General features: G+C 43.8%; 1 protein-coding gene across 1 annotated transcript; it reads left to right on the top strand.

The window, feature by feature from the left end:
• Positions 1–11,906: 11,906 nt before the first annotated feature.
• Positions 11,907–24,034, top strand: LOC120051668 (DNA-binding protein RFX7-like). The gene is made up of 8 exons (XM_038998560.1): positions 11,907–12,029; positions 14,518–14,719; positions 15,359–15,569; positions 15,853–16,157; positions 18,070–18,251; positions 18,503–19,997; positions 21,684–23,426; positions 23,631–24,034. Exons 1-8 carry the CDS (start codon positions 11,920–11,922, stop codon positions 24,006–24,008), a joined length of 4,626 nt encoding a protein of 1,541 aa, XP_038854488.1. The 5' UTR covers positions 11,907–11,919; the 3' UTR covers positions 24,009–24,034.
• The last annotated feature ends 283 nt before the right edge of the window (positions 24,035–24,317 follow it).

The following is a 24,317-nucleotide window of genomic DNA, read 5'->3' as shown; positions in this document are numbered from 1 at the left end:
CTGATGGTAAACAATAGTGTGTAGTTCCAGTAGTTAGCTGCACCGTTACGTGGTAAAACAGTAGTGTGTAGTTCCAGTAGTTAGCTACATTGCTACATGGTAAAACAGTAGTGTGTAGTTCCAGTAGTTAGCTGCTCCGCTACATGGTAAAACAGTAGTGTGTAGTTCCAGTAGTTAGCTACACCGCTACATGGTAAAACAGTAGTGTGTAGTTCCAGTAGTTAGCTGCTCCGCTACATGGTAAAACAGTAGTGTGTAGTTCCAGTAGTTAGCTGTACCGCTACATGGTAAAACAGTAGTGTGTAGTTCCAGTAGTTAGCTGTACTGCTACATGGTAAAACAGTAGTGTGTAGTTCCAGTAGTTAGCTGTACCGCTACATGGTAAAACAGTAGTGTGTAGCTCCAGTAGTTAGCTGCACCGCTACATGGTAAAACAGTAGTGTGTAGTTCCAGTAGTTAGCTGTAGTTCCAGTAGTTAGCTACACCCCTACATGGTAAAAAGGTTCATAATTACTGAAAACACTACCTAGATCTTAATTTAGTTCAACTACCACCAAGCTACTGCAAAATGTAGTTGAATTACTAGTTAAACTACATGTAGTTCACTACTCCCAAACACAGTACACACACTATAGATACAAAAGTATGTGGACACCCCTTCGAATTAGTGGATTTGGCTATTTCAGCCACAGCTGTTGCTGACAGGTATATAAAATCGAGCACACAATCATGCAATTTCCATAGGGAAACATTGGCAGTAGAATGGCCTTACTGAAGAGATATGTGGCTTTCAACGTGGCACCGTCATAGGATGCCACCTTTCCAACAAGTCAGTTCGTCAAATTTCTACCCTGCTAGAGCTGCCCCAGTCAACTGTAAGTGCTGTTATTGTGAAGTGGATACGTCTCAGAGCAACAATGGCTCATCTGCAAAGTGGTAGGCCACACAAGCTCACAGAACGGGACCGCCGAGTGCTGAAGCACGTAGCGCATAAGATTTGTCTGTCCTTGTTTGCAACACTCACTACCGAGTTCCAAACCTCCTCTGGAAGCCATGACAGCACAATAACTGTACGTCGGGAGATTCATGGTCGAGCAGCCGCACACAAGCCTAAGATCACCATGTGCAATGCCAAGCGTCGGCTGGAGTTGTGTAAAGCTCGCCACCATTGGACTCTGGAGCAGTGGAAACGAGCTCTCTGGAGTGATGAATCACGCTTCACCATCTGGCAGTCTGACGAATGAACCTTGGCGGATGCCAGGAGAACACTACCTGCCCCAATGCATAGTGCCCTGTACAGTTTGGTGGAGGAGAAATAATGGTCTGTCTGATTTTCATGTTTTGGGCTAGGCTCCTTAGTTCCAGTGAAGGGAAATCTTAACGCTACAGCATACAATGACATTCCAGACAATTCTGTGCTTCCAACTTTGTGGCAACAGTTTGGGGAAGGCCCTTTCCTGTTTCAGCATGACAATGCTCCTGTGCACAAAGCAATGTCCATACAGAAATTGTTTGTCGATATCGGTGTGGAATAACTTGACTGGCCTGCACAGAGCCCTGACCTCAGACCCATTGAACACCTTTGGGATGAATTTGGACGCTGACTGCGAGCCAGGCCGAATCGCCCAACATCAGTGCCCGACCTCATCACTTGTGGCTGAATGGAAGCAAGTCCCCGCAGCAATGTTCCTACATCTAGTGGAAAGCCTTCCCAGAAGAGTGGAGGCTGTTACAGCAGGAAAGGGGGGGACCAACTCCACATTCATGCCCATGATTTTGGAATGAGATGTTCAACATGCAGGTGTCCACATAGTTTTGGTAATGTAGTGTATGTGACGTAATTTTCAGGGACCACTTTTAACTCGTAAGCACTACTTCCATAACTGCTGGCTAAAAAGTATACAAAACTACTGAAGAAACTCTGTTAATGAATGGGAACATGCAGTTGAGGGAGATGATTCTGGAAAGTCACAAGACAAAATAACCTAGAGTACTAAAGGACTGCTCAGATTAAACTCTCTGCTGGACTTAGATGAGAAATGACAGAAGATTGACAGGGAAGTAAATTCATATAGAATAGCCGTGAAGGGAGACGGAAATAAATAGTGTGAGAAAACAACAAGAAAACAACGTTTTGGGAGAATTTATATATATATTTATATTTATATTATTATTATTATTATTATTTATATTATATTTATTTTATATATATTTATATATAACTCTCATTCAAGCAACGGGTGGCAAAAAAAAAAAAAAACATAGGATATTCTCATTTACATAAACAATCTGGGGGATAAGGGGAGATGAGAGAGAATGAATGAATGAGACATTTGTCTTAGGTGGCCATGATTGTATGAGGGTCAGTTGAGGAATATCGCCATGACAACCATGCTCTTGAGATAAGTGCCTTTGAATCTTTAGTGACCACATAGTCATCCTACGGCTACGCAGTGCAATGTCTCCCATCCCTGCCCTTTGGGGGCATTGTGGGTCTAATTTGAGGGAAGAGTGCCCCCTACTGGACCTAAATGATCATGACTAGATGACTACATGTAGGTAAAAACTGCAACACCAGTATTGACAAAACAGTGGTAGTATTACACAAGTAAAATATGTGATTAGCCCAGGCTAGATACAGTGCATTTGGAAAGTATTCATATCCCTAGACTCTTTCCACATTTTGTTATGTTACAGTCGAATTCTAAGATGGATTTAATTTTTTATTTCCCTCATCAATATACACAAAATAACCCATAATGACAAAGCAAAAACAGGTTTTTAGATATTATATATATATTTTACATAAGTATTTAGACCCTTTACTCAGTACTTTGTTGAAGCACCTTTGGCAGCGATTACAGCCTCTATCTAGTCTTCTTGGGTATGACAAATCCGTTCATCTTTCCCTCGATCCTGACTAGTATACCTAGTCCCTGCCTTGAAAAACATCCCCACAGCACGATGCTATCACCACCATGCTTCACCGTAGGGATGGTGCCAGGTTTCCTCCAGACGTGACGCTTTGCATTCAGGCCAAAGAATTCACTCTTGGTTTCATCAGACCAGAGAATCTTGTTTCTCATGGTCTGAGTCTTTAGGTGGCTTTTGGCAAACACCAAGTGGGTTGTCATGTGCCTTTTACTGAGGAGTGGCTTCCGTCTGGCCACTCTACCATAAAGGCCTGATTGGTGGAGTGCTGCAGAGATAGTTGTCCTTCTGGAAGGTTCCTCCATCTCCACAGAGAAACTCAGGAGCTCTGTCAGAGTGACCGTCGGGTTCTTGGTGGCCCTTCTCTCAGTTTGGCCGGGCGGCCAGCTCTAGGAAGAGTCTTGGTGGTTCCAAAGTTCTTCCATTTAAGAATGACAGAGGCCACGGTGTTCTTGGGGACTTTCAATGATGCAGAAATGTTTTGGTACCCTTCCCCAGATCTGTACCTGTACCTGATCTACGGACAATTCCTTCGACCTCATGGCTTGATTTTTGCTCAGACATGCACTGTGTGAAGGATGGTTTTGTTCTCTTTTTAACAAAAATATATGCCTTATAGAAATAGGACATGTTAATCACAAAACATAGCGTGCCTGCAGAAAAGCTGTTGTTAATCTAGGGTGTCGACTGTGCTAACCAGAAGGTTGAGACAAGATGGAAAAATGCTGAGTAACAAGAAAACAGGAACTGAGTAGTGTAGCCACCGACAACTTAGCTCAAACTTGACAACAAACACTTCCGGATATCTGGATCCTGTGTGCTGTGAGGCTGGGACCAGCCTGGGCACCACCGATAGGCTAGCAAGTTTAAACCACGCTAAGCCTCTACTGTGACAGGCCAACTCTAAAGTTGGAACTACATCTGTCACAGTATAAAAGAAGATGTCTGTACTATTTCAGTCAGTTCTCTGCTTTACCCTGCGTGGTGATACAGTGAACCCGTATATACGAAAATTGCATTTACCATTTATCGCTTATGTTAAATAAAAATACTTAAAGTATATTCGGTGACTTTGAATCACATTTTATCCTGATACCAGATTCGATTGACGCAACCTTTTACAACTGTCAACTATGGGACTTTAAATAGACAGGTGTGTGCCTTTCCAAATCATGTCCAATCAATTGAATTTACCACAGGTGGACTCCAATCAAGTTGTAGAAACATCTCAAGGATGATCAATGGAAACAGGAAGCACCTGAGCTCAATTTAGAGTCTCAAAGCAAAGGGTCTTAATACTTATGTAAATAAGGTTTTTCTGTTGTTGTTTTTTTAATATATTTGCAAAAATGTCTAAAAAACTGTTTTTGCTTTGTCATTATGGTGTATTGTGGGTAGATTGATGAGGAACACATTTAACTTAATCAATTTTAGAATAAGGCTGTAACGTAACAACATTTTGGAAAAAGTCAAGGGGTCGGAATACTTTTCCGGGAATGTTCTGTATGTACTGACTATCTAGTCACAGTGTGATACATTATGAATTACAGTGAACATGTATTATATTTTTTGCAAGAATAACCTACATTGTTTTTACATTCAATAAATGATATCATTATATTATGAAACCATTTCGGAAACTGCTGGAGCAGTTTATTTTTCGTAAGTTATCGGTCTCAACTGGAGCTGACTGTTCAAATACTGTAAATAGCGTTATTATGTTAGTTACTAATATACTGCTATTACACTGTTGCTACACTCTTATTACACTATTGTTGTTATTATTATCATCATTTTGACATGGAAACATTAATACTGTATCTAAGCTTCATTTACATTCCATCAATGTGATTGCGCGTGCGCATCTACAGCCTGCACGCAGCATTGCCTTCCGTAGCCTGCAGCAGGCGTGCTCGCCGTTTGCAGCAGTGCCCAGCCTCTCTCTGCGAAATAATGCTTTTTGTATTCCCGCATGCCGTTTGTTTTCTTTTATAAAATGTCAAGTGCAGGCAAGTCATAGTCTTAACCGTCATGGTCTATCGTCGATACAGTAGGTTGACCTAGCTCATACGATCCTCATCATCAAACGGTGGGTACTCCGCTCTGGCGTCATGCATGCACTGCCACAGCCGGGGAACCAACGCTATATCAAAGTATAAACAGGATGAGGCCTATTTGTTAGACCCCGACCAACCCATCTCCGCTCGACGAGAATATCATCGTGATGGCCGATGATGATGAACAACAACAACCTGGTCAGCTGAAGCCCAACTCGGGATTGGGCTCTCTTCCAACGTTAGTACCAGGACTACAGGGCCCCGAGGCCAATGCGTTGCAGTACAAAATAAAGAATTCAATTTGGTAAGATATATATTTATGCATTCAATGGTCAATACACACACACACTCCACTTGGCTAGTTTATAAATTAGCTACGGTGCTGCACAGCTACAAAATGATGACAGCTCGGGGTCTCGCCTGTCTTCTACCTTAACTCACGCCTTCTCGTTTAGGTCTTCGATTCGTTAGCTAATCAATATGTAGCTAGCTGCTAGCTAATAGCTAACTACATTGGTGTGTATTTAAGTAGCTAACGTTAGCTAGTAGTAGAATATGAATTGAGTGTAGGTTCGCTAGCTAGCTAATATTGGTTTTCTGTCCTTGTTGCTGGGGCTGGCTGTGAAATAATTGCTGCTAGCTAATTAGCCAAGCTTGCTAGACAATTTACCAGACATATTGAAAAAGCTATTGCTCTTAACTGTCTCTACACAAGCTCTGTAGCCTGCTAGCTACATCACAGATAGCTACATAGTTATAATTATGTATGCATAGCCAAAGGAGGCCCAATGACACCTGAGTCCTATGCACTGACACTCGTCTATTATCAATAATAGTCATACATTTGCAAGTATGATTAGTCAGCTATAGGTAGGTAGGTCCCTGACACAAATTATCCATAATGTCATTAAATACAGTGTTTGTGTATAACATGTACTGTTCCATATTCTTGGTGATGAGACCTGTCAAAAAATATAATTCCTTGACCCAAATGCACTGCATTGTGGAGATCTGAAAGAATTTGATATGATATAAATCTACCATGGCAAGGTGGAATATTCACCACATTGCACCTGTTAGGGCTGGGCGATATGCCTAAAATATCATATCAAGGTATGTTTAACATTTTTGACGGTATGATGTTTTTAAAAAAAATAAAAAGTTCTAAATATGCTTTATGAGTAGTGAGTGATCCTAGTGTGACATCACATACATTAGAAGTGATTTCAATGGGTCTTTCTCCATTCTGATTGGTTTATACTGTTCAATTCGACTTCAACCTAAAATCATTTCCTGCATTTCCATAATTTTTTTGCGTTGCTGCACTCATTTTGGGATAATTTCCACACTGCCACGTAGGGCTGCACGATATGGGCATAAAAAATCAGGGCCTTATTTTTAACAAAATGTTGCAATTGCGATTTGGATCTAAACATTTGGGTGAACAGTTAGAAATATAATGTTTATTCTAATTTTATAGTTAGAATATAAATAATAAGGGTCTCCCGAGTGGTGCAGTGCTTGAGGCGTCACTACAGACCCGGGTTCGATCCCAGGCTGTGACGCTACCGGGAGACCCATGAGGCAGCGCACAACTGGCCCAGCGTCATCCGGGTTAGGGGATGGTTTGGCCGGCCGGGATGTCCTTGTCCCATCGTGCTCTAGTGACTCCTTGTGGCGGGCCGGGCACATGCACGCTGACATCAGTCACCAGCTGTACGGTGTTTACTCTGACACATTGGTGCGGCTGGCTTCCGGGTTAAGGGGGCAGTGTGTCAAGAAGCAGTGCGGCAGGGTCGCATTTCGGACGGCGCATGGCTCTCGACCTTTGCCTCTCCCAAGTCCGAATGGGAGTTGCATCGATGGGACAAGACTAACTACCAATTAAATATCACGAAATTGCAGAGAAAAAGGGGGTAAAATATAGATATAAATTATAATGGGCACTTTGAATACAGCATTTGACATGACAACGAATGAAAATGCCAGGGAGGAGTTATTGTTACAGGGCAGGAATCAAAGTGTTGGTCAGTGTTCCCTAGGGGACCCTATAATCTTTAGCTACATTAAATGTTTCATCATGTAGCCAACATATTCATGCTTTGCCTATAACTCTTTGATTTAGAAGATACTGTTGCACAAACAACATTCTGATTTAGGCCTACAACGTCACTGGTATCAGGCTGTATTAGCTAGCTACGTTTGCTCTGACTCAGTATATTTTATTAGCTAGCTAGCCAGCTAACTAACGATTAGCGACTAACACGATTTAGCTAAAACTTGCTAAGAAAAGACAAGCTAGCTGTTTGCAGATGTAAGAAACACAAACTAATAGTGTAATTATAGAACGCTTGTGGATTTATATTAAGAAGTAAAGTGGAAGCAGCATCGTTGCCATCAACATCGTTGCATGTGCTGCATTGTACCATGCAGACTGAACGCAAGTGTCTCGTGGTCAAGCAACAACAAATGCGCTGCTTGAGTGGCGGGGGGCGGGGCTAGGTCTGTGTGGAAAGTGGCATGGATAGAGAGAGAGAACGGAGAGGGATGACTCAAGTAACGGTGTAAACAAAAAAAGATATATGTTACACATGGCATATGACATTTAACAAACCAAAACATTCAAATACAGTTATAGAAGGTAAAGTAAAAACCCAAACCGGTCCGTGCATCAATACCGGTATATTGTAAAATATGGTATACCGCCCAGCCCTAGCACCTATCAGTTCAACACGGGTGCATAGGTTGTAGGTAGGCCATGGGGGAAAGAGGTCAATTTGAGATGCATACAACATTTCTTTCTGTGAGATTGAGGGCTTTTGAGAACATGTTATGCTGCTGTCTTGTTCCCCTGTCAATATCTCCCTTTCTCGCTTTCTCTCTCTCATTGTAGCAAATCTGTACAATCAAAAGTGGACAACATATTGGTGAGTAGAGTTGTTATTAATATATCGGCTTTGATGCAGCGTAAAAAACAACAGTTTAGCTTTTAGTTAAAGGTGCTCATGTGCCGGTGTGCACCAATTTAGCAATCGCTTTGACTTCCTCGTGAGTTTGTGAAGAATATGGCTCAGATATTACTAGGGCAACGACTGTCTTTCAGTAACACTTTATTTAAAAGCTGCTTTATAACTGGGTATAAGCATGTATGAACCTTCATAGTGTCATAAGGCTTCATAAGCCTTATAAGCTATCCAGGGTTGGGGTCAATTCCATTTAAATTCCAATTCAGAAAGTACACTGAAATTCCAATTCTCTTCAATGCTTTTCAATAAGGACAATTTTGTATTGGAGTTTTGTTTACTTTCTGGATTCACTGGAATTGAAATGGAATTGACCCCAACCCTGAAGGGATCACTGGCTTTATTACGATGTAGCTACCTTGTCTGTCAACATTGAGAGCATGACAGAGTGTCTGTCTGTCTGTTCTAGCGCTGGACTGATGTCGTCATGCAGTCTAAACCTGGGTTGTGTTCATTATGGCACACTGTAGCGTAAAAAAAAAACGGAATTTAAAAACAATCTGTTCTTATTGGACCTTATAGAGCCCCACAGTGGAAGTGTGTCATAATACCCATAATACCTAGCGGTCAAACAGGGAAATGGTTCTAATCGTTCATTTTTCCCGTAGCGAATTTTAGAAACACTTAAAATAAGGGCCGTGTTCGTGTAGGCTAATCCTGGCATGGCGTTTTGATAAACATCTCAATCTATCTAGGACAAGGTAACTTTTATCAATATATTCGGCTCTATTTACTCTCAGATTCGAAAATGCAAATTAGCATTAAGGTAGACATCATGCAAGACTACAAATCCCTGCAAGCTCCTGCACGTCATCTCTAGCTGACATCTTTGCTAACAGGTGTTGTGTCAATTTAAAACTTGCACAAGACAGTTCGCAGAATTATCCGTGTAAAGGAGTTTTGGCAATTTATTAATTACTAAATTTAGCTAACATAGTTCATCCAGAGGTTCTTACCTTTGCCTCGACTCAGCTGTCTCGTCCAGATCATGGCATTTGTAGTTCTTTAATCATTGCCACATTATCAGCTAATTAGCATTTTTGGGGGGGTAAATACAGGAAAATATATTGATAAAAGTCACCTTTTCCTATAGAAATTTACACGGTTATCAAATCGTCACGCAAACATAGCCTTTATTTTAAGTGTTTCTAAAATTCTCTATGGGAAAAACTATTGGAACCATTTCTTTGTTTGACTGCTAGGTATTCTGGGTAATTTGACTCTATGTCCAGTTCCTCCCTGTTTCAGTCCGTTTTCTTCTTTTTTTTGCCTTATATAACGAACACGACCCTGGTAATAAACCTAACTCATATAAGGAGGACCCAATTAATATGTAAGCTTAGACCTACTTGTGTCAATCATAACAGAATGAAAGCAGACTATAGCTAGCCTATATTGTTAGAAAAGACACTGGCAGCCGGTAGCTAACAAGCACACGGCATGCTGGTAGTGGTGGAGTCCAGTAAAAAAATATATATATATATTCTCCGCTGATTGGCTGACAACTCTCACCTCGTTCATAAGTATGGGTTCCCCTAGCAACAAAGAGGCGAATAGAAAAGGAAGAGGTGAGATGAATTCCATTCTCAGAAGCCTATTGAAAAGGAGCTGGGGTGGAGTCTGTTGTGATGTGGAAATCAAAGACATGCTGTCTGTGTGCACACTGACAACACCTCTATATACAACATGCATAGTGTTTTTTTTGTTGATTATCATAATATCTAGGCTACATTTACATTACATTTGAGTCATTAGGAAGCACTCTTATCTAGAGCGACTTGGCTACAATCAGGTACATTCAACTAAGGTAGGTAACTAACTGTGGTAGTGACAGAGAAGCAGATTGGTTCCCATGGTCACAGAGATATACTATGTCTGTCCATCAAAACATGTTTTGTTTCCCCCTCTCTATCTTATACCTCACTCTTTACATTTTACAGCAAGATGTTGAGAAGTTTACAGACATCGAGAAACTCTACCTCTACCTTAAGTTGCCTTCTGGTCCCAACAATGGCATTGATAAAAGGTAACGTCTTCCCCTTTTCTCTAGTTGTATTTGATTTGATTTGACAATTTAAAATACATCAAATATTACACCAAGCGACAGAAAGTATTCAGAAAGTATTCATAACCCTTTCACTTATTCCACATTTTGTTGTGTTACAGCTTGAATTCAAAATGGATTAAACCATTTTTTCCCTCACTCACCCACCTACAACACAATACCTCATAATGACAGTGAAAACACAATTATTGAAAATGAAATACAGAAATATCTAAATTCACACCCCTGAGTGAATTCTTTGTAGAAGCAAAAACCTTCCTAGTCCTTGCCGATGAAAAGCATACCCATAACATGATGCAGCCACCACCGTGCTTGAAAATATGAAGAGTGGTACTCAGTGATGTGTTGTGTTGGATTTGCCTCAAACATAACGCTTTGTATTCAGGACATAAAGTTAATTTCTTTGCCACATTTTTTGCAGTATTACTTTAGTGCCTTATTGCAAACAGGATGCATGTTTTGGAATATTTTTATTCTGTACAGGCTTCCTTATTTTCACTCTGTCATTTAGGTTAGTATTGTGGAGTAACTACAATGTTGTTGATCCATCCTCAGTTTTCTCTTATCACAGCCATTAAACTCTAACTGTTTTAAAATCACCATTGGCCTCATGGTGAAATCCCTGAGCGGTTTCCTTCCTCTCTGGCAACTGAGTTAGGAAGGATGCCTGTATCTTTGTAGTGATTGGGTGTATTGATACACCATCCAAAGTGTAATTAGTACCTTCACCATCCTCAAAGGGATATTCAATGTCTGCTTTTTACATTTTTATCCATCTACCAATAGATGCCCTTCTTTGCGAGGCATTGGATAACCTCCATAGTCTTTGTCGTTGAATCTGTGTTTTCACTGCTCGACTGAAGGACCTTTCAGATAATTGTATGTGTGGGGTACAAAGATGAGGTAGTCATTCAAAAATCATGAGTCCATGCAACTTTTGTGACTTGTTCAGCAAATTTTTACTCCTGAACTTATTTAGGCTTGGCATAATAAAGGGATTGAATACATGTTGACTCAAGACATTTCAGCTTTTCATTTTTAATTAATTTGTAAAAATGTCTAAAAAGATAATTTCACTTTCACATTATGGGGTATTGTGTGTAGGCCAATGACACAAAATCTAAATGTAATCAATTTTAAATTCAGGCTGTAACACAACAAAATGTGGAAAAAGTCAAGGGGTGTGAATACTTTCTAAGTATTCTGTATCTCATTGTCGTTTATTATTATTATTACTGTGCTGATTGTGGTGCTCGCGACGGCTTTCAATTTGTCTTGGATTACATATTTTTTGGTGGCCTGATAATAAAATTTTACCTCAGCTGTTTTTTGATCACAAGCTGTATTCATATTTCGGTGCATTTGAAAAGAAACTGTCTCCAATTCCTTTTGCATCAAAATTCACCACTTCGGTCTCGGTCTTGTGATCTTATGCTAATGTCCGTTGACATAATTGTTTATTTGTATCATTAATGAAGCGATACTAGTATAATGATTGATTTGCTATTATACCCAGTTTTCTGTGTCCTTAATTATTATTATTATTATTATTTTTAAATCTCTTGTCTATCTACCCGTCACCTCAACCCTCCAACACTGCAACATCACTAGGACTGAGAATCAGAGAGCCTCCACTCCTGGACTATGGTACTTACTACATTACACACACACACTATTTATTGCAAGAAATCGAAATAAAATCGGAGACTGTTTATTTTATTTTTTTTACACGCTGCCTTGTCTGGTCAAACACATCACAATAAAAAGTATCAGTTTGAATATTGTTTTGCCACTAACCTGTTTGTGTTGTTGTAACTTTAACCGTTTCAGTGACCAGAGTGGCATGTCGTCCAGCCGAACACAGCAGATGTACGCTTTCAACTGGATCCGGAATCACCTAGAGGAGCACCCTGAGACATCACTGCCAAAGCAAGAGGTGTACGACGAATACAAGTGAGTATGACCTGTACATAGGGTTGAAAAGATTCCTTGAGTCAAAAGACAATAAGCAGGTCACCTTGAATCCTCCAACTAGGATTTCTGGGAATTTTGCAACCCTACTTGTGTTCTCAGTACAGAATTTCCATTAAAGTGCTTTCTAGACTAGGTTTAAACTGTGTCTGGGAAAGCAGCCCTTGAGTGGAGTATTAGTAGCGGTATTAGTAGTAGTAGCAGTAGTATTAGTAGCAGTGGTTGTGTTAGTAGTAGTAGCAGTACTTGCAGTAGTAGTGGTAGCAGCAGTAGTAGTAGCAGTAGCATTAGTAGCAGCAGTAGTTGTATAAGTAGCATTGGCAGCAGTAGTAGCAGTAGCATTAGCAGCAGCAGTAGTAGTAGCATTAGCAGCAGTAGTAGTAGTAGCATTAGCAGCGGTAGTAGCATTAGAAGCAGCAGCAGTAGTAGTAGCAGAATTAGCAGCAGTAGTAGTATTAGTAATAGTTGTAGTAGCAGCAGTAGTAGTAGAAGTAGTAGTAGTAGCAGCAGTAGTAGTAGAAGTAGTAGCATTAGTAGTAGTAGTAGTAGCAGCAGTAGTAGTGGCAGCAGTAGTAGTAGCTGTAGTAGTAGTAGCAGTAGAAGTAGTAGCGGTAGCAGTAGTAGTATTAGTAGAAGCAGTAGTAGTAGCGGTAGCAGCAGTAGCAGTAGTAAAAGTAGCAGCAGCAGTAGTAGTAGCGGTAGCAACAATAGTTGTAGTAGTAGTAGTAGCAGCAGTAGTAGAAGTAGTAGCATTTGCATTAGTACTAGTAGTAGCAGTACTAATAGTAGTAGTAGCATTAGTAGTATTAGTAGCAGTAGTATTAGTAGCAGTGGTATTAGTAGCAGTAGCATTAGCAGTAGTAACCGTAGTAGTAGTAGCATTAGCAGTAGTATTAGTAGCAGTAGCATTAGTAGCAGTGGTATTAGTAGCAGTAGAATTAGTAGTAGCAGTAGCATTAGTAGTAGCGGTAGTGGTAGCGGTAGCAGCAGTAGTTGTATTAGTAGCAGCAGTAGTAGTATTAGTAGTAGTAGTAGTCGTAGCGGTAGCAGCAGTGGTAGTATTAGTAGCAGCGGTAGTAGTAGAAGCAGTAGTAGTAGTACTAGTAGTAGTAGCATTAGTAGTAGTAGCAGTAGTAACAGTGGTAGTAGAAGCATTAGCAGCAGTAGTAGTATTAGTAGCAGTAGTAGTAGTATTGGTAGCAGTAGCATTAGTAGCAGTAGTAGCATTAGTAGCAGTAGTAGCAGCAGTAGTAGTAGCGGTAGTAGAATTAGCAGTAGCATTAGTAGCAGTAGCATTAGTAGTAGCAGTAGTATTAGTAGCAGTCACATTAGTAGTAGTAGCATTAGCAGTAGTAACCATAGTAGTAGTAGCATTAGAAGCATTAGCAGCAGTAGTAGCAGTAGTAGCATTAGTAGCAGTAGCATTAGTAGCAGTAGTATTAGTAGCAGTAGCATTAGTACTAGTAGTAGTAATAGCAGTAGTAGTAGCAGTAGCATTAGTAGTAGCAGTAGTAGCAGTAGTATTAGTAGCAGTAGCATTAGTAGCATTAGCAGTAGTAACAGTAGTAGTAGTAGCATTAGAAGCATTAGCAGCTGTAGTAGTAGTAGCAGTATTAGTAGCAGTAGTATTAGTAACAGTAGCATTAGTAGTAGCAGTAGTAGTAGTGGTAATAGTAGTAGCAGTAGCAGTATTAGTAGCAGCAGTAGTAGTAGCGGTGGCAGCAGTGGTAGTATTAGTAGCAGCAGTAGTAGTAGCGGGAACAGCAGTAGTAGTATTAGTAGCGGTATTAGCAGTTGTAGCAGCAGTAGTAGTTAGTAGTAGGTAATGTTAGTAGTAGTAGCAGTAGTAGTAGCGGTATTAGCAGTTGTAGCAGCAGTAGTAGTTAGTAGTAGGTAATGTTAGTAGTAGTAGCGGTAGCAGCAGTAGTAGTTAGTAGTAGGTCATGTTTGTAGTAGTAGTAGTAGTAGTTAATAGTAGGTAATGTTAGTAGTAGCAGTAGTATTAGTAGCAGTAGTAGTAGTAGTAGTTAGAGGTAGCAGCTGTAGTTAGTAGTAGTTGTTCGTAGTAGCAGTTAACTACTGTTAAGGGAAAGGGGGATTTGTTTACATATTATTCACTAAAGAATCATCAAACTTTAGTGTGTTTCTTTCTGTTAAGTGTTCAGATCAATCAAATATATTTTATAAAGCCCTTTTCACATCAGCAGTGCAGAGGCAGAAATACAGTGGCTAGGAATGACATGTACAGTATTGTGATAATACATGTACCTATTAGTGGAGGACGGCTCATAATAATGTCTGGAACGGAGCCAATGGAATGGCATCAAACACCTGGAAACCATGTGTTTGATACCATTCCACTCCAGCCATTACCACAAGCCCGTCCTCCCTAATTAAGGTGCCGTCAGCCTCCTGTACTACAGATTGTATTGTCATAATGCATGTTTATCATGTTGTGAATGTGTTTCAGGAGCTACTGTGACAGTCTTGCCTACCACCCACTGAGTGCTGCAGACTTTGGAAAGATCATGAAGAATGTCTTTCCCAACATGAAGGCTCGCCGCCTGGGCATGAGAGGCAAATCTAAATACTGTTATAGTGGACTGAGGAAGAAAGCTTTTGTTCACATGCCTTCTCTGCCCAACTTGGACTTACAAAAATCAGACGATGGGGTAAGTTTACATGATGGCTTTTTCTTTTAGCCAGGAAGTGGCCATAATCATTTCAGAGTAAGTACATGTAGATTTAAGGGTTGGGGTCAGTTCCATTTCATCAGGGTTGGGGTCAGTTCCATTTCATCAGGGTTGGGGTCAGTTCCATTTCATCAGGGTTGGGGTCAGTTCCATTTCATCAGGGTTGGGGTCAGTTCCATTTCATCAGGGTTGGGGTCAGTTCCATTTCATCAGGGTTGGGGTCAGTTCCATTTCATCAGGGTTGGGGTCAGTTCCATTTCATCAGGGTTGGGGTCAGTTCCATTTCATCAGGGTTGGGGTCAGTTCCATTTCATCAGGGTTGGGGTCAGTTCCATTTCATCAGGGTTGGGGTCAGTTCCATTTTATCAGGGTTGGGGTCAGATTCATTTCATCAGGGTTGGGGTCAGTTCCATTTCAATTCAGTCAATTCAGGAAGTAAACTGATATTACAATTCCAAATCTAATTGATAAGCAAGTTTAGGAAAATTGGAGTTGGAATTTCAGTTTAGATCTGAATTTAAATGGAATTGACACAAGTAGATCCACCCTAACTCCAGACAGGATATCAGATCTGAAGGACCTCTTCCCTACTAACCCTCTTCCCTCATCTACCCCCAGTGTGAGTTAATGGAGCCGTCGTCTGGCCAGTCTCCCAGTGCAGAGGATGAGATGCGCTCAGCGGCCTGTGGCCTGGTGTGTGAGTGGGCTCAGAAGGTCCTCAGCAGACAGTTTGATGCCGTGGAGGACCTGGCCCGCTTCCTGCTCAACAGTCACTACATAGGAACCAAGTCCATGGCTGCCCTCACCGTCATGACTGGGACTCCCACAGGTAGGCATAGCTAATGGGGATGGTGGTAAGGATGACCGCAGTCAATGGGGCTCAACTGTCAACAGGGGGCTCACCTGTCAACGGGGTTGTCACCTGTCAGCAGGGGGCTCAGCTGTCTGTTGACAGGGGGCTCAACTGTCAACAAAGAGGGCTCAACTGTCTTGCTCATGTATCAAGCTCTAGTTGAAGACGCTAGTTCTGAAGATTCAAAAAAACGTTTTAAACTCTCAGGTGTGTTGACTCTGAAAAGTATTGGTTACTTCTCATCTATATGTCTCATCAGGTCTGAAGACGTCCACGCCAACCTCTGCGTTCGTGCCCACGTCCGATGCCTCGTCCTTCCAGCCGGTGAAGACGCTGGCCTCTCCCTCGGTGGACGCCAAGCAACAGCTCCAGAGGAAGATCCAGAAGAAACAGCAGGAGCAGAAGCTCCAGTCCCCCCTGCCTGGAGAGGCCCAGGGACAGAACCAGGCCAGGAGGGCCGAGGCCAGCACCCCAGGGCCAGCTATCCCCTGTGGAAGTCCTGCTCTCCTCTCACCACAACCTACCATTGGCATAGTGGTGGCAGCTGTCTCCAGTCCCATCACGGTAAGAAGGGGTTATTAACACACACACACACACACATAGTTGAAGTCGGAAGTTTACATATACCTTAGCCAAATACATTTAAACTCAGTTTTTCACAATTCCTGACATGTAATCCTAGTAAAAATGCCCTGTCTTAAGTCAGTTAGCATCACCACTTTATTTTAAAGAATGTGAAATGTCAGAATAATAGTAGAGAGAATGATTTATTTCAGCGTTAATTTCTTTCATCACATTCTCAGTGGGTCAGAAGTTTACATACACTCAATTAGTATTTGGTAGCATTGCCTTTAAATTGTTTAACTTGGGTCAAATGTTTCGGGTAGCCTTCCACAAGCTTCCCACATAAGGGGTGAATTTTGGCCCATTCCTCCTGACAGAGCTGGTGTAACTGAGTCAGGTTTGTAGGCATCCTTGCTTGCACACGCTTTTTCAGTTCTGCCCACACATTTTTTATAGGATTGAGGTCAGGGCTTTGTGATGGCCACTCCAATACCTTGACTTTATTGTCCTTAAGCAATTTTGCCACAACTTTGGAAGTATGCTTGGGGTCATTGTCCATTTGGAAGACAAATTTGCAAACCAAGCTTTTAACTTCCTGACTGATGTCTTGAGATGTTGCTTCAATATAGCCACATAATTTTCCTTTCTCATGATGCCATCTATTTTGTGAAGTGCACCAGTCCCTCCTGCAGCAAAGCACCTCCACAACATGATGCTGCCACCGCCATGCTTCACAGTTGGGATGGTGTTCTTCGCCTTGCAGGCCTCCCCCTTTCTCCTCCAAACATAACGATGGTAATTATGGCCAAACAGTTCAATTTTTATTTCATCAGACCAGAGGACATTTCTCCAAAAAGTATGATCTTTGTCCCCATGTGCAGTTGCAAACCGTAGTCTGGCTTTTTTATGGCGGTTTTGGAGCAGTGGCTTCTTCCTTGCTGAGTGGCCTTTCAGGTTATGTCGATATAGGACTCGTTTTACTGTGGATATAGATACTTTTGTACCCGTTTCCTCTAGCATCTTCACAAGGTTCTTTGCTGTTGTTCTGGGATTGATTTACACTTTTCGCACCAAAGTACGTTCATCTCTAGGAGACAGAACGCGTCTCCTTCCTGAGCGGTATGACGGCTGCGTGGTCCCATAGTGTTTATACTTGCATACTATTGTTTGTACAGATGAACGTGGTACCTTCAGGCGTTTGGAAATTGCTCCCAAGGATGAACCAGACTTGTGGAGGTCTATACTTTTTTTTCTGAGGTCTTGGCTGATTTCTTTAGATTTTCCCATGATGTCAAGCAAAGAGGCACTGAGTTTGAAGGTAGGCCTTGAAATACATCCACAGGTACACCTCCAATTGACTCAAATGATGTCAATTACCCTATCAGAAGCTTTTAAAGCCATGACATAATTTTCTGGAATTTTCCAAGCTGTTTAAAGGCACAGTCAACTTAGTGTATGTAAACTTCTGACCCACCGGAATTGTCATACAGTGAATTATAAGTGAAAAAATCTGTCTGTAAACAATTGTTGGAAAAATTACTTGTGTCATGCACAAAGTAGATGTCCTAACCGACTTGCCAAAACTATAGTTTGTTTACAAGAAATTTGTGGAGTGGTTGAATAACGAGTTTTAACGACTCCAACCTAAGTGTATGTAAACTTCCGACTTCAACTGTACGCACACAGATCAGACAAGATTGATAAAGGTTCGTCCAGGTTTGGCCAGTGTAGGCCATCATTGTAAATAAGAATGTGTTCTTAACTGACTTGCCTTGTTAAATAAAGGTTAAATACACTACATAGTCAAAAAATTCCACAGAAATAAACCAGATAAGTGTTTTTCGCGTTTAATGCTAATAGTCATAATTCCTAATCGGACATGTTCCACCGTGTCCGTTGTCCCCCCCTGCAGGTCCAGAGGAGCAGGCAGCTGATGACTTCCCCTAGCCCAGTGGGATCCGCCGAGGGGAAGGTCCTGCCAACGGTCAACTTCCAGGTGGTCACCCACACCCAGTCTCTGACCCACAGGCAGTCCCCGAAGACGCCCCAAAACATCTCAGCCAGCCCCGTGGGCGACCGCCTGGCCAGGCACAGGTAACAACCACAATAAGGAAGTATAAACTCCACCGTCAGAACCAAAACCTAAGGTTAGGCATAGAGGTCAAATTAAGTAAGGTTAAGGTTCAGGAACAAGGGTTACGTTGGGTGTAGTTTCAGCGGGGTTAAGGTAAGGTTTAGGGTAATGCGTTATTGTTCTGCTGGTTAAATTGACACTGTCTAATAGACATTAATTAACACGAAATCTGTAGTTTGTGTTAATCTATTTCCATCTCCTGGAACCACAGGTACCCCCAGATCCTCCCCAAGCCCTCAGCCACAGGGGCCATCACCCTGCGTTCGCCTCCCACCCTGCTCATCACCAACAGCCCCATCAAGACCCACCACGTTGTCAAGATGACCGCCATCTCTCTGGCCCCTAGCAACACTCTCAGTACCAGCAGTAACAGTATGGTCCTCAGGCCAGCTTCGGCCGGGGTGGGAACCACCACCACCACCACCACCACCACCTTTACCACCATCGCCGCCCTAGAGGAGGTCCAGCAACATGGACAGAGCCAGGGAGGCCCCCCAGCCCCAGCCACCCCCCAGTCCCCTGCAGCATGGCCTGGCGCCCCACCCTCCACCCCTATTCCCACAGTGGCCCCTGAGGCCATCATCACTGATAATAACCCGGGCTGTAACTCTGATAAACGGAGCACCATAAAGCAGTCCCCCTGTGGGGCCAAGGGTCCAGAGAGAGCCACCAAGTACCGGGCGGCCAGCGAACCCTCGCTTATGGTCAAATGCTCACCAGGACCTGACAGAGTGACCGACAGGACCAAAAGCGTCTCATTCTCCTCCACCTCTCCTCCAGCTGCTGCCACCAATGCAGCGATCAAGTGGGCGGGGCCTCAGCAGGACAGCAATAAGAGCATCATCGCCACCACCTGTCACCAAGAAAGTCCTTTGTATCTGACCGTTGCTCCCTCGGCCAATCAAAATGCTCCTAGCGTCAGCGGAATATCCTCCTCATCCAATGGCTCGTCGGCTGTTACCTTATTGTCCCCTAAAGACTCCTCGTACGGGGCCAAGAACCCCAGGAAGCGGGCCGGCCCCGGGCTGGATTCCTCCCACGTCATCCCTGTGAAGCGCGTCTTCATCTCCCAGCAGCCTTTGAGTGTGACCTTTGACCCCAAACCATGGGTCCCAGCTAGACCTGGCACTCCTGCCAGACCTGAGAGCGCCCCCTGTCGAGTGACGGTGAAACAACACCTAGTGCCCACGAAGATCCTGGCGCTGTCCGACTCGCCTGTCACGAACGCAGAGATCTCCTCCCTCTCCCTCTCTTCCTCTCAGGCTGTTGTCAGTGTGAAGCCCCAGGTCTCCTCGTTGCTGGTAGTGAAACGCGAAGACCCGTCCTCTCGAGGACTAACACTAAGCACTGTCAGCAGTCACACCAGCAGCACTGCAGCCCCTGATAGCACCACCACCACAGTGTCTGAGCAGCAGCAACACTCTGAGGCTTCTGTCTCTGCGATGGCGGTAGGAGCACAGCAACACTCTGAGGCCTCTGTCTCTGTGATGGCAGTAGGAGCACAGCAACAATCTGAGGCCTCTGTCTCTGCGATGGCGGTAGGAGCACAGCAACACTCTGAGGCCTCTGTCTCTGTGATGGCGGTAGGAGCACAGCGTCAATCTGAGGCCTCTGTCTCTGTGATGGGGGACATAAAGAGCACAATGTGGGAGGAGTCAGCTGCGGGGCATGCGGAAGAGCTGCAGAAACAGACCTTCAGTCAGAATGTGAGTCTAAAGTTGTGTTCGAATACCCATACTGTGTACTACATACTTAATGCGTATATACTACATACTATTAGTATACTGTAAACCAACGGTATCCTTTCAGTTGAGCGTTCTAGCGCTTCGCCTGTCTACCGGAAGTTAATGCTGTTGCTATGCAACTTCTTGCTAGCATAACAAATTATTAGCTAGACATTTTACGACTTCATTAAAGATGTCCATTAAGAACGCACAATGACTATAACACTAAGCTACCGCAAAGCTAAGAATGACTTGAACAATCAAGTCAATAGGTTGCGTTTGTAAATTAACTCTGGCTATCTACTCCGATTTCAGCGCACTCTCGTCCGAGTGTGCCAAAGTGCAGAATAACTTTACAAACAAATTTACAAACACTCAACACCCGTTGAATATGGCTGGTGTCAGTAAACGTTTGCAAAAAAGCATAATTAAATTGTTTCCAGCAGCACAGTTACAGTCACCAACGCTCTGGATAACATGAAAACAGCCTAACCAGCTCTGCTAGGGTGAGTTAAATGGTCAGAGAGAGGTGTTCTCTCATTTGTGTCTGGAAGAAGCTAGCATGCTAGCCAACGTTATACAGTTAGCTTGGGTGCTTGACTACCGTTGTGAGGTCAGAACGCTCGGATCAACCCTACTCATCGTCCAGAGCGTCCAGCGTGCGCTCTGAACGCTCCGTGAGCGAAACGCTTTGAATTTACGAACGGACAATCTGACAAAGCTCTGATTTTACTAACGCACCCTGAATTTACGAACACACCCTTAGTAGCCAACTAACGTTAGGTAGCTAGCTAACATACCGGTACATACTACTGTAATGATATGCTATGCTATTCGTAAGGCTAGCATAGCTAACAAATTGTCAGCCAACATAACGTGTAAGGTAACTTATTTGAAAAGTCGTTACTTTATTACATTTCTTAACATTTGTCATAAATATTTAAAGCAATGAATTTGTATCCGCTCTCGTCAGTCTGCATATTGTCCGCCATTTTCTTCAAATTTGAAAACATTGTGAAGCCACGCCCATTTTATGAAGAATTGCATTATGGGCCCTAAAAGCACGGAAATACTGTCCACTGCTTGTATACTTATTTTGTATACATTTGGTGAATGTAGTAAGACATCCGGGAACTTTTGGCATACTAACTCTATCCATACTTTGACCAATAAGCATACTACATACTCTATAGTATGTCACAAATAGTACTTATTGCGGTTAGTATGAGTATTCCAACACAGTTTATATGTGTGTCCCTCTATGTCTATGTATAGTGCTAACTGTTTTAAATAGATAAGAGTTTAGAAAAGTTATGTCATTCCACAATATTTTAACAGTGGACACCTTACTGATTAAAATGTAATGTACCATTTTTAATCATCCTCTTGCCTACCTCATTTGAACACACACTGTATATATACTTTTTTTCTTTTGCGTTATTGACTGTATGTTTGTTCATTCCATGTGTAACTCTGTGTTGTTGTTTGTGATCGCACTGCTTTTGATTTATCTTGGCCAGTTCGCAGTTGTAAATGAGAACTTGTTCTCAACTAGCCTACCTGGTTAAATAAAGGTGAAATAAAAAAATCCTTGTAGGGTAATGTCAATGAAGCATTGTCCCTCCTCTGATGGTCAATAAAGTTCTATTCTGCTATTTTCAATTCTAGATACCAGCAGACCATACCAAGCAGCAGGCCCTGGGCTCCACCATGAACCAACACCAACTCCCAAACATCATGTCCCAGACCTCAGACTCCTCTGATCAGTTATCTGGCCTTCACCAGGAGATGGTGGACTTTGCCTCCTCAGCCTCCCAGCACGGCTCCACCATGGACTACTTCTCATTTAACGATGATGATATGACCCAGGACAGCATAGTAGAGGAATTGGTTCAGATGGAAGAACAGATGAAGCTGAAGGGCCTGCAGCCGCTGTTCAGTAGCTGTGTGGATAATATCTCTCTCCAGGGCCAGCCTGGGGGCCCCCAGGGGTCCATCCTCAACACCCACCACCAGGGGGGTAGCTCCTCTTTCTACCAGTCTGCCCATAGCAGCACAACCCCCATCCAGACTCCCACCCCGACTCCCACACCGACTCCAACCCCGACCCCCACCGAGATGACACTCGGTGGGCACGGGCTGACCAGAGAGAGCCCCTGTTGCCATCACAGCATGGCCCCTATCACGCCCGTGGAGGTCCCTCTAGGAGGCCGACACACCCCTATAAGCGCTCTGTCTAACTGTTCTAGCGGCATCCCGCCCAGCCCGGTGGAGTGCAGGAACCCATTTGCCTTCACCCCTATCAACTCCAGCATGGCAGGGGGTTACCACGATGCCTCCGTGGTGTCTGTCTCCTCCAGTCCCATCAAGCCCATGCAGAGACCCATGGCCACGCACCCAGATAAGGCTAAACTGGAGTGGATCAACAACCGCTACAACAGTAGTGGTACTGAAGCTACTGGAGGAGTCGGAGCAGGGCCAGGGTCTGGGTTATCCATCTCTAACCACAGCCTTGGTGGACTCCTGCCTAGTTACCAGGATCTAGTGGATGACCATTTCCGTAAGCCCCACGCCTTCGCTGTTCCGGGCCACAGTGGCCAGTCTTTCCAGTCTCAATCCAGACTGCAGGATGGCGAACACTTCTCTCCCATCTCCCCGGTGCAACAGCAGATGACCAGCGTATCGACCACGCCCACCAACACTCCAACCAAACAGGATGAGAGCTTTGCTGTGCCCGCCCCTTTAGACAACAAGGGCGGAGCCTCGTCGTCAGGCGGCGGAACGTTCCGTTGCCGTAGCGTCAGCCCCGCCGTGCGCCAGAGGACCTTCAGCGGTACCGGCACAACCCCCGGCACTGGCACAACCACTCAATTGGTAGTCTCCCCTTTCAGCTCCCCCATGACCTCCTCCGAGATACTCAGCTTCCTGTCCAACAGCCAATCGGTGGGCAGTAACCTCCACAGCATGGCCCAGCGCAGCCAATCGGTGCCCTTAAACATCATGATGCAGAGCGTTGTGGAGATGGAGCTACTTCCTGTAGAGATGCAGGCCATCCAGAGTAATGCCACTAAGATCACCAACGTCCTCCTGAGTAAGATGGACTCTGACGTGGACGACACAGTCAGGGGCCTGGGCATCAACAACTTCCCCTCCAACTACACTGCCCGCATGAACCTCACCCAGATGCTGGAGACCCAGTCTCAGAGCCAGGCCACCAATGGGAGCTTCACAACCGGAAGGGGAGGAGGTAACACCCACCAATCCCACCTTCAGCTACAGACCGTCAGCTCCAGCCCTGCCTCCTTCGACCTCCAGCAGCATGGGGGCTACCTCACCAGCGCTGGAGGAGGCGGGGAGGGGATGAGCTTCTCCTCTGGAGACAACCAAGCACAATCAGGTCCTGGTGAGAACGTGGACCTGGAGCTCCAGCAGATCCAGGGCCTCCAAGAGCTTCAGGGAGACTCTGGACAACTCCAGACCCAGCTCCAATCCCAGGCTAGACTGCTCCAGAGTCCCCATCCCCATCTCCAGGGCGGGCTCCAGCTTCTCCAGCCCCAGTCCCAGGTACTCCTCCAGCCCACCCCCACCCAGCAGCAGCAGGAGGACGACGCCCAGCAACAGCTAGACTTCAACAACACTGTTAAAGACCTGTTAGGTGATGACGGCCTCAACGTTGACGCTGAAGGCCTCAACCCCAGCTCTCAACTGGTCGGTCAGGTGGCGTCAGAGCTTAACGCCGCCGTGGTGTCCGACTTCACCAATGACATCAGGTTGACCTCCGACCTCTCCAACAGCATCACTGACCTGAACACACTGGACGCCAACCTCCTGTTCAATCCGTCCAATCAGCAGCAAGAACAGTACGAAGACGCCACACTGGAAGAGCTGAAGAACGATCCTCTGTTTCAGCAGATATGTAGTGATACTGTGAACTCCTCGTTCGACTGGCTAGAGAGCAAAGACCAGCCTACTACCGTAGAGATGTTGGGCTAATGTTGTTATTTTCTGCATCCCAAATGGATGCTTATTCCCTACATAGTGCACTACTTTTCATCAGGGTCCATAGGGTCAACCCATAGGGCCTGGTCAAACGAAGGGCACTATATAGGGAATAGGATGCCAATTCAAATGCGAACCGGTATTTTTAAATAAGTATTTATGGTTTCTGTTTTTGTTTTGTTGTCTTTTGTTTTGAACTGTGAGTAATTTGTATACAGTGCATTTGGGATAATATTCAGACCCCTTCACTTTTTACACATTTTGTTACGTTACATTCTTATTCTAAAATGGATTAAATCGTTT

Source organism: Salvelinus namaycush, chromosome 8, assembly GCF_016432855.1.
Source record: "Salvelinus namaycush isolate Seneca chromosome 8, SaNama_1.0, whole genome shotgun sequence".
In the NCBI taxonomy this organism is placed as follows: domain Eukaryota; kingdom Metazoa; phylum Chordata; class Actinopteri; order Salmoniformes; family Salmonidae; genus Salvelinus; species Salvelinus namaycush.
This window is presented reverse-complemented; position numbering and strand designations above follow the sequence as displayed.